General features: G+C 39.7%; 2 protein-coding genes across 6 annotated transcripts in view; one reads left to right on the forward strand and one right to left on the reverse strand.

The window, feature by feature from the left end:
• The window catches only part of CPSF2 (cleavage and polyadenylation specific factor 2), a 31,039-nt gene extending 26,942 nt beyond the window's left edge, over positions 1–4,097 (reverse strand). For 2 of the 4 annotated variants that reach the window (XM_073800104.1, XM_004311525.4), the window contains exons 1-2: positions 3,944–4,097; positions 233–293 (exon numbers count right to left, since the gene is read on the reverse strand). The gene's annotated coding sequence lies outside the window, so the exon portion shown is untranslated. Of the gene's footprint in view, positions 1–232; positions 294–2,477; positions 2,555–3,943 lie in introns of all 4 variants that reach the window. The other 2 variants (XM_019918777.3, XM_073800105.1) reach the window with 2 other exon arrangements.
• Positions 4,098–4,180: 83 nt separating this feature from the next.
• Positions 4,181–9,572, forward strand: NDUFB1 (NADH:ubiquinone oxidoreductase subunit B1). Of its 2 annotated transcripts, none has more exons than XM_033850704.2 (3): positions 4,181–4,333; positions 8,381–8,525; positions 9,463–9,572. In XM_033850704.2, exons 2-3 carry the CDS (start codon positions 8,386–8,388, stop codon positions 9,497–9,499), a joined length of 177 nt encoding a protein of 58 aa, XP_033706595.1. In that variant the 5' UTR covers positions 4,181–4,333; positions 8,381–8,385; the 3' UTR covers positions 9,500–9,572. The 2 variants fall into 2 exon arrangements, with proteins under 2 accessions (XP_033706595.1, XP_019779750.2); XM_019924191.3 differs by having other exon boundaries at positions 4,189–4,425.
• The last annotated feature ends 920 nt before the right edge of the window (positions 9,573–10,492 follow it).

The following is a 10,492-nucleotide window of genomic DNA, read 5'->3' on the forward strand; positions in this document are numbered from 1 at the left end:
CAATTATATTAATGGCCTAAGAGAAACTTTTCCTACTCAAATCTACCTTACCCCCCACTTTCCTTATTTAGAGTATGAAGTGAAAATACAAAGCTTCTTGCAGGTAGAACTGAATGAGCTCATGTTAAAACTTTTTTGCAGACAGACCCAGATTTCAATAGATGAAAAGATTTTTATTACAATTGCTTGTAATATAATAAAGCTGTATCTTTATTAGACAGTCTTTACTTACTGGTATCTCAGTCGTATATAGGATGAAACACCATGAATTCAAAGAAAGAGTTCTTTAAAATCTAAAAAATAAAGAAATAAGAGTCTCGTGAATGCGGTATAATGATTTACTTCTGTTTTTAATTACAGTATTTAACGTCTATGTCTTGCCCTAAGGTGAAAACCTGAGCAAATAGAATAACATATGCTCCTTGTTTTTTTTTTTTTTGGCCGTGTGGCGAGGCATGCAGGATCTTAGTTCCCTGACCAGGGATGGAACCAGTGCCCCCTGCAGTGGAAGCGCAGAGTCTTAACCACTGGCCCACCAGGGAAGTCCCTATATGATTCTTTGTTAAAAAAAAATAAATTTGTAGGGCTTCCGTGGTGGCGCAGTGGTTGAGAGTCCGCCTGCCAATGCAGGGGACACGGGTTCGTGCCCCGGTCCGGGAAGATCCCACATGCCGCGGAGCGGCTAGGCCTGTGAGCCATGGCCCCTGAGCCTGCGCGTCCGGAGCCTGTGCTCTGCAACGGGAGAGGCTACAACAGTGAGAGGCCCGCGTACCGCGAAAAATAAATAAATAAATAATAAATTTGTCATAATTTTAGGAAGCCTAAACTTACATTAAAAAATAGGACTAAGATAATAAAAGACAAAAATAAATAACATGAAATTGGCTCTAATCAGGGGCTGAAATATGCGGCTTAGGAAATAAGATTTTAAAAACTGACATTAGCTTATGTTATTGAGAATCAGAAAAGAGGTGGGATCATAAATTATTCGATAGGTAAGGACTGGTAGGCCGTGGGCAGAAAGAGACAAAGAGAAAAAGCTATTCAAACAGGGGAATAACATGATAAAAGGCATAAAACAAAAACTTAGAGTACCAGTGACAAAAGTAGCCTGGCACACTTTCATATAAGCAAAAAATTAAAGAAAAGTCCTAATGAATAGAAAAGGGCCAGCTAATGAAAGGCCTTAGAAACTTTGGACCCAGTTCTAATTGTTGAACAGAGAACAGGCAACAGAGAGACATTTTAAGATCACTTATCAAGTAAGATGACGTGATACAGGTAGTTCTGTATTTTAGAAAAACTAGCTGGGGTACATGATTAGATAAAGAAGACAGAGAAAGCAAGGAGATAAAAAAGGAGAGTATTTAGGTATTTAGCAGCACACTTCCTCCTTTCAACTTTGCTGGTTCTATTTTGAGACTAAATTTCTTTAGACTCAAATGTACCTTATAACTCTATGACATGACTTCTTAATTGTTATCTAAATAACCAAGGCTTGAAACACTCCTTGTTTTATTCCTTCCTTTACTTCTTGAACAGACTATTACCAACTCCTGATTATTTCCCCGAGAATGCCTTGTACATTTATCATTCCCTTTCCATTCCTACTGGAAGTACCTTAATACAGAGCCTCATTACCTTACATTTCGGTTTCTGTTTCTTTGCCTCCAGCCTTTCCTTCCTTCATCTCAACGTATACCTTACTACCAGATTAATCTTCCAAAACACCCCTGCACTTAGGATCCCTTGCTCAGAAATCTCTGAAGACCTCCTACTGCTTGAAAAAGCAGAACCTGAATGCCTTAACTGGCAATGGAGGGAGCTGGCAAGCTGCTCTGACATCACCATTGACTATCATCATTTTAAGGCCCAGCTCAAATCCCACTTCCTCACTAATCCCTCTATCATTAGTCTAGACTAGAACAGCTCTGTCCAACAAAAATATAATGCAAGCCAGATATATAATTAAAAAATTTTTTCACAACCACATTGAAGTTTCACAGGTGAAATTACTTTTATTTAACCCAATATATCCAAAATATTATCATCTCAACATGTAATAATTAAAGAAATTATTGAGATTTTTTTTTGGTACTGAGCCTTCAAAATCTAGTGTGTATTTTATAATTACAGCACATCACAATTCGAACTAACCACAATTTCAAGTGTGCAATAGCGACATGTAGCTAGAGGCTACTGTAATAGCAGAGATTTCTAGAATCTAAAATCAATGTTTTGGACTGTAGAGCACTGTGCTTTGCCACTCTTAAAGTGCAAGTTGGCACCATACTATTTTGTACATGTCTTAGGCTTTATTTAATGGTATCACCAACCACTTAGTCTCCCAGACTAAAAATTCTGAAGTCACCCTCTTATCACCATTTTGGCTGCCACCAGTTGAATCCTATTTGATATTTCAGAAATGTCTGACATCCTTTACTATCCTGCCTCAAAGGAGGCATTCATTACCTTACCTGAATGATTGCAATTTCCTCTCATCTAGTTTTCCTGTTCCAAGTTGATCTTCCACACAGCTATCAGAGAGACCACCCTAAAAAACAAATTTCCTCATGCCCCTTCCTTGTGCAAAGCAGTCCTTGACTTCCGGCTAAATACCGAATAAAATCTAAACACCTTCCTTGGAAAGCAAGGTCCTTCACAACTTTACCTCAATCTCCCTGTTGCTTCACCAACCGCCCTTACACTGCATGCTCAAGCGCATTCATTGTCCCGCTCTCCCTAAGCATGCCAAAACTTCTCAAGTCTCTGCATCTCTGTACTGCAGCCAGGGATGACCTTCTCCTGAGCTTAGTACATTCCTTTTGACCCTTCCTGACCCAGCTCAAATATTTACTCCTTTATAAAGCTATTTTGGTGTCTCCAGGCAATGTTATTTATTTTTAGCTAGCACAAGTGGGCACAAAGAATATATGCTGAATGGACGTTAAACGTATGGGGGAAGAGTAAAAGTGAATCTTTTTAACTCCAATACCAAGCACAGCGCTCAAAGCAACATAAATGTGCACTGAAAGGAATGAACCTTCACCATATTATAAATTCCTTCCGGGCAGTGACTTCTGACGGATACCATTTCGCCTTAATTATCTATCAGTTAATTGCTCTCTCAATAACGATCGTGCATGTTGATGACAACTGAGGGGAACCATGCAAAATCTACGGGAAAACGAACGAGTCTGGGTTAGCACTGGAGCTCAAGTGAGAAAAGTCTCCTCCTGGTCAATTCTGGGAGAGCACGGGTTTCACAACACGGTCAAAGGGGTTCTAAAATTAAAACTTAGGGCATGGGCAATGATAACGCAGGCTCGCCTGGTCACAGGAAGCCAGCCTTGCCGGAGTTAAAATTATTCTGACCTCCTGTTTACTGAAAAGCATGTAAATAGAGTAATGATGCTGGAAGCGCTCAAAGGAGATGCTGGGGCGGGGGGGTGCGGAGGGCCGAGGCTGTTTTAACAAAGCGTAATGTCTTAAAGGTCTTTGGAGTCGATTAACTAAAAAGAACGCCTACTTTGTGCCCAGTAGTCTCGTGATCTCTCAACCCGAAATGACGGGAAGACCTCGAGCGAGGAAGCTGAGAACAAGGTAGCCACAATGCTAAGAAGCCAAAGCTGGCGTCGGATTAACTCCTCCAGCGACGAGAGACTGAAAGGCCGGAGGGAAACAGCAAAAAGGAGGAGAGGAGAGTCTGGGAGTGAATCGTAGGAACTGCCACAAAAGACCGAGAGCTTTAGACACTTGGAGAAGTCACTCTCTTTCCCTCGCTGAACACTTCTGCCAGAAACGACCAGGACAGTCGCACCCGCAACCCTGGGGGAACGTCCGCGGCGGAGACCGAGTTGGAGTCGGAGCCAGGCTCTCCCCGAGGGCCGAGACGTTCCCTCCCCCATGCAAAGGCACACTGCTTTCTTCCGCCCCCACTTGCCTCGTCAGTCCTCCCCCAACGCCGTCCACTGCCCTTCCCAACCCTTAGTCGCATCCAGGTTCAAGAGCGAGAAAAGATGAGGTTGGCTCAGCAGCGCCGGTGACGATCATGCAGCAGAAGCCTCTCAATGGCAGCCGCCATTTTGAAGCTGGAGGAGATCCGCGGAGGCGGGGAAACCCGGGGTGATACCATCTTCGGGGGTGGGAGGGACTAAGCTGGAGGAAGGAGGTGGCATTTACACAGAGTCTCGTCACCTGGGGCCAAAGTTTTATTTTTAAAGAATTTACAATGTGTTGAAGCTAAAAGAAATATGAGAAGAGTCAAGCAGTGAAGGAAGAAGAGGAATAATTTATCGGAGCCACCCCTTCCTTCGAGCGGGCGCGGCGAATGGTGGGTACCGAGGCCGCAGCTTCCGCCGGCGCCGGTGGCTGGGCTCACCGCCGCCCTAGGTCGTGGTCTCGTTGTTGTTCCCGAGGCTTCAGGTGGGTCCGGGATCTCGGGAGGTCGAGGCGGCGAGAGTCCTCTTTGTTCAGGCGGGGAGGGTGCACCTCTAGGAAAGCCCTCAGCGGTGGCGTGTACCTGCGGGTGGGGGTGGTCTGGGCCTCCCCGAGACTGCAGCGGCCCACCTTCCCGAGGCTTCCAGCGAAGGAGAGAGGGAAAGGCGAGGATATGGGGATTGCTTTGATGTGGGCGGCTGCGCTCACGGTTCCCGCCTGGCGCCTTTGGGAACGGGTACTCTGAGGCTGCCCTAACTGAAAAATATCTTTAGGTTCACGGCTCCTAGGCTGCAGCGGGGAAGGGACTGCTTCTTCGCGAGCATCTCCGATTGGTCCAAGTTTCAGAGTTCTGCCTTCCTCGTTATTGAGGATTGGAAGCTAACCTTGCTCTCTTCTAAGTCTCCAACCGTCTTGAGCCGACCATTCCACAAAATACACACTTTTTCAAAACTTAATTTTTAAAAAAGTAATACTTACGCTTGATTTCTCGGGCGTATACGTCATTAAGACGAGGTTCCAGACCTCAAGGAGTTCCGTTTCTCCATTGCATCCAGAACTGCTTTTTATAGGTTAAGTCGACACTTTTTGATCACTACATATAAAGTGCTGTAGGGACTAATTAGAGTAGAATTTATTTTTTTAATGTCTAGTCGTCTGTATTATTCCAGCGTGAATTCAGAGGGGCTTACAAAAATGCACACTATATACAATTTTCTTTTTAGAAGTTAAGCGGAAAAAAATTGGGTTGAAGAAAAGGTAATACAGGCATATCAAATTTTATCGTGCTTCACAGATAATGCATTTTTAACAAACTGAAGGTGTGTGGCAACCCTGCATTGTCAGATGTTGGTTAGCATTTTTTTTAACAATAATGTGTTTTTTAGTTAAGGTATGTACATTGTATTTTTAGACATAATGCTATTGCACACTTTAAATAGACTCTAGTGTAAACCTAATTTTTATGTGCACTGGGAAACCAAAAAATTCTTGTGACTCGCTTTATCTCTATGTTATGTTCGCTTTATCACGGTGGTCTGGAACCAAACTCATGATATCTCCAAGTTATGTCCTTATTAGGAAAAACGAGATAAAGCGAAAAGTAAGGTTAATATAAATGTTGACCTTTATACTTACTGTAAGAGACAGTAAAGCACCAATGAGCTTGGACCAAGGATCCAGACTGCCTGGGTTTTAATACCAGTCTGCCACTTACTGCAAATGTGACCTTAGGCAAGTTGATTGTCCCTGGATTTCCTCATCTGAAAAAAATATTCCTACTGCATTGGGGACATTGTATTAGTTAATACGTGTATAGTAATGTGAGGATTACATGAATTGGTGATTGTGAAAAGCATTAAGAACCATGCCTTACAGAGAGTACTATAAGAGTCAGCTCTTTCTAAAGGTAGGGAAAAAATTTTGGATCATTTTGGTATCAAAGGATACATCATCCATTACTCAATTCCCTAAGTCCATAAGATAAAAACTAGTTTGTTTTGTTTTGTTTCAGGAATAGCATAGCTACTCCCCAGTTCCGAAGTAAAAAGAAAATTTTTCTTGAGAGATCTTCATATAAAGAAGACACTAATAATATGTGCAGTGACGTTGAGGGCACCCCTGTGGATGTCACTCTTTATCCAAGCCTAGACCTGTCTCATTAGAGATTGTCCCAGGTGCTTGCTGCCCTTTGCCCGTCAGATGAAGCCATTTTGCTGTCTTGAGCCAGTGATCAGGAGCCTGTCTACGTTCCCCCTCCTATCCTTTCTCGAGGGAATCATTCTTGCTCACTTTTTATGTCCATCGATCTTTGTCTTCCCTGGTCATCCCTTTGTCTTTGCAGTGACATATGCAGGATAAATTATGCTGAGTGCCACTGGGTCCCAAAGTCCACTTAGTAGTAGACTGTATAGTTGTAATATGAAATGCCTGTGGGGCTAAGATTTGCCTTTTATGTCTTTGGGATGGAATCAGGCTTCCATCATGGTAGTTGAATCCTGTAGAGTTTCTGTGAGAGCCTGTATACAGCAGGAGTCTCAAGGTCTTGGCTCATCTCTTCTGCTTAGAGTAAAGCCAGACAGAATTGCCTTCTGGCCCTGTTAGAGGAGTACCAACAGTAATGGCTTATAGCCCACAGGTGGCCATGGGCTTATTTAAAAAGTCTTGGGCTGAGAGTCAGCAATTACTTTTTTTGTTGGTTAAATACAGTTATCTTACAGTCAGCTGTGCTGAGTGTTAGAATTGACACCTCTTAAGAAACTTGAGGAATCTAATAAGGACAGGTGGGAGAATAGATGACCCCCCCCAGACTTCTCTAGAAACCTATATTGTCTAGTATTTTGTAGTTTAGTGCTTTCCAGGTTACATCATTTGATTAAGGCATGCATTGTTATTCCCATACTTGACTGGTTCAAGTTTATAAAACAAGTGGCTAACTTGATCGGAATCACAAAAAGTACCTAAATGTTTATCAAACAGTATTTAAGGATCTAAATGCAAATAATGCTACTTAGGGAACGTACAATGCTAAGAGAACCACCATCTTCTAGGCATAAGGTAAGATTGGTTACACTTACATTTATATGTCCAAGAACTATTTGCAGCAAATCAGCTGGGGAGTTATTTCAAACATCTCATTTACTTACATCATAATTTTCTAGATCAGTGATATTCAGACTGGAATCTGCTGTGTGTAATATTACACTCTATGAAAGACAGTATGTCGTAATTGTGTGACTTAACTTCATGTCTGTTTCCTAACCCAGTGCCTTTAGATAGTAAAGCTTGAGAAATAAAGAATTAGAATGTGTGTGAGAACCAATATCCTAGAAGGAGCAGCAGGAATCCAGTCTACATAATCCTAGCAGAGTTCAGTGCTAAGCCCTTTTGTTAGCAGTAATGTATTATCTTTCTATGATGTTGTCCTGTCTTCTCAGCCATAATATAGGATTTATTTATTATAGATTCATGTGCATACATACGTATTTTTATTTCATCTTTAGATACAAATTTTTACAGAAAATTGATGATTCAACTGTGTTTTTATTGAATTACTGCAAATTCATTTTCCATATGATGACTTCTAGATCTTCTATGAAGAAGTCCTCCTCTTCTGCCATTTAGAAACTCTTTTTAACACTTAAAAAGTCTTAAGTACCATAAGTATCAATTAGGGGAAGGTTCTCTACAAGAGGCATTTGGATATGATAGAAGGAGCTAGAGCTTTGGAATGAACCTGAGTTTGAATTCCAGATCTACACATAATACCTATTTGGGTTAAACTGTATTCTTACCTGTAAAATAACGATAACAATGTTTTGTGTTATATATTGGACTATATGATGGCTCTGGTACCTAGTAGTCATTCTACAAAAGTAAGTTCCTCTGTCCCCATATGTTTCGTAGAGTCATTTAATTGATATTCAGATCTGTTGTGACATTATTCAATATGATTTTTTAAAATTTCTCATATGTTTTCATTTCCTTTCAAAAATTAGTTTTAAAAAAAGTTTTCAATAATCACAGCTTGAAAGAATTCTGCTTCTGACAAAATACTATTATATTTGGTTTAACATTGTGAGAGGTTCTAAAAATATTTTACAAATGTAAAGGTTCTAAATCAATACTAGGAGGGTGCAAATACTCAGCTTTTGCAGGTAGAATTTTTTTAATACTCTATCCATTCCTGTGTTATATCAGATCACTGGTGGAGCTAGAAATAAAAGGTAGTAAATTGACTTCAGTGCAGTATAATTTTTATACTAATCATTGTACCTATATAATCTTCATCAAGTAGATTTTAAGTAGTATACAACATTCTGATGCCAAACAAATGTAAAGAGGCTTATTATGCTTTTAACATCTATATCCTTCCTGTTTCAGATGTGATTTAAAAGATACTTCAAAGGCAGTTATATTTCTGGTCATTTTTTTTTTTTTATAGCATTCATGATGAACTTACTTCAGATTGTGCGTGACCACTGGGTACATATACTTGTCCCTGTGGGATTTGTCGTTGGATGTTACCTAGACAGAAAGAATGATGAAAAGCTAATTGCCTTCCGGAACAAGAGTCTGTTGTATAAAAGGTTAGTTTTTGTATTTTTTTATTAAACCAACAGTCAGGTTTTAGAAGTATTCTTCTTAATGTCATTTGTGCCAAAATAAACAGAAGGGGTAATTTTCCCCCCCTGAGGATTTAGTTTTAAGTGATATTATTTTGTAGTCTTGTTTGTTGCTTAATCCTTAGACAAAACTCTGTGATTACTTTTGGAATGTAAATAAGTCTTTAGTTTCTGAACAGGCTATTTCACATCTTTGAAAGTCTTTTTTTTTTTTTTTTTTAAGTCAGGGTACATTTTAACCTAGAAACAGTCTTAAACCAGCTTGCCAAAGCCTCCTCTATGTACTTTAACATATATGATCATACACTGTCTTACTTAGGCCATGATGTAGCTGAAAACAATGGCACTTATTGTGGCTTGGTGCTGTGTTCTCAGCAACACTGGTTGAGACCTTTAGACATGGTGGTTGGGTGATCAAAAAGCACCTGGCAGCTGCCTGGTCCCACTGTGTCTCTGGAGATGGCACCAGAGTTAGAGTTAGCAAGACAGGGTGTCTGCCACTGACTGTGCAGCCAGGCAGGAGGAAGCTCAAGGGACAAGAGAACCAAGCAGCAGCCAAAGGCGTTGTGTAGAGGAGGTTCCAGCCAGGGATTTCAAGAAAGATAAAATGAGCTAGAAAGAATATAAAAAACATTAAATGAACTCACTGAGAGGATAATTGCTTTCATATAAAGATAGACTAAGAAATTACAGTTCTTTAATCTGGAAAAATGAAGAGATGGTAAAAGTTTAAAATCATGAGAGAATAGAATGAATATGTTGAATCTCATAACTTTTAAATGGGTCAGTTTAATACAATATGAAATACTGAATCCATATTCTTCTGACTTTCCCTTTTATCCTCTCATAAAAGTTTTATTTACACTTTTGCTTTTTCTTCCTTTTTTTTCTTTCCGTGCAGGGAATTAACACCCAGTGAAGAAGTCACCTGGAAATAAAGGCTGCTGCTGAATTACAGAATGTTCACAGTTTTTAAATTATAAGAGAAATAAAAACACATTCATTACTTAATTTGAAGACTTTGAAGTGTGATTCTTTTTGTGCTGAAATAATCTTTCCCATTTCAAATAACAGACACTTAGTAATTAAAAAATAATCACTGAATCATATGGCTCAATTTTTCAGAAAAATTTTTTCAAACATGTTCTTCAAAGGCACTCTAAAAGGATGATGCTAGGATTTTATTTGGCAGAAATCAATAGCTGAAAATTTTAGTGACCTTGAATTTAGCAAAGATTTCTTAAATACAATACATAAAGCATGAACCAGTTTTAAAAACCAAGACATTGTACTTTATCAAAATTAAAACTTCTTCAAAAAACACAGTTAAGGGAATGAAAATGCAGCCATAGACTAGGAGAAAATATTTGCAAAACATACACACAACAAAGAACTTATATTCAGAATATGTAAACTCATAACTTACTAATAAGACAACCCGATTTTTAAAAAGCAAAAGATTTTAACAGACACTTCACCAAAAAAGGCATATGAGAATGGCATACAAGCACGTGAAAAGATGCTCAAATCAGTAGTCACTAGAGAAAAGCAAATTAAAACCACAATGAGAAACCACTACACACCTATCAGAATGGTTAAAATTAAGGAGACTGATCTTACCAAGTGTTGGCAAGGGTGTGGAGCAACTGGAGCTCACACCCTGCTGGCAGGAATGGAAAATGTAGCTGCCAGAAGTTGCACCACTTTGGAAATCAGTTTAGCAGTTTCAAGTTAAACATGCACCTACCATACGACCCAGCCATTCCATTCTGAGGTATTTACCTCAAAGAAATGCATATATGCCAAAAGAAAGCATATGTCCACACAAAGACATCTACATGAAAGTTCATAGCAGCTCTACTTGTAATAGCCAAAAATTAGAGACAACCCAAATGTCCATCAACACGGATAGATAAATTGTATTAAATCCA

Source organism: Tursiops truncatus, chromosome 2, assembly GCF_011762595.2.
Source record: "Tursiops truncatus isolate mTurTru1 chromosome 2, mTurTru1.mat.Y, whole genome shotgun sequence".
Taxonomy (NCBI): domain Eukaryota; kingdom Metazoa; phylum Chordata; class Mammalia; order Artiodactyla; family Delphinidae; genus Tursiops; species Tursiops truncatus.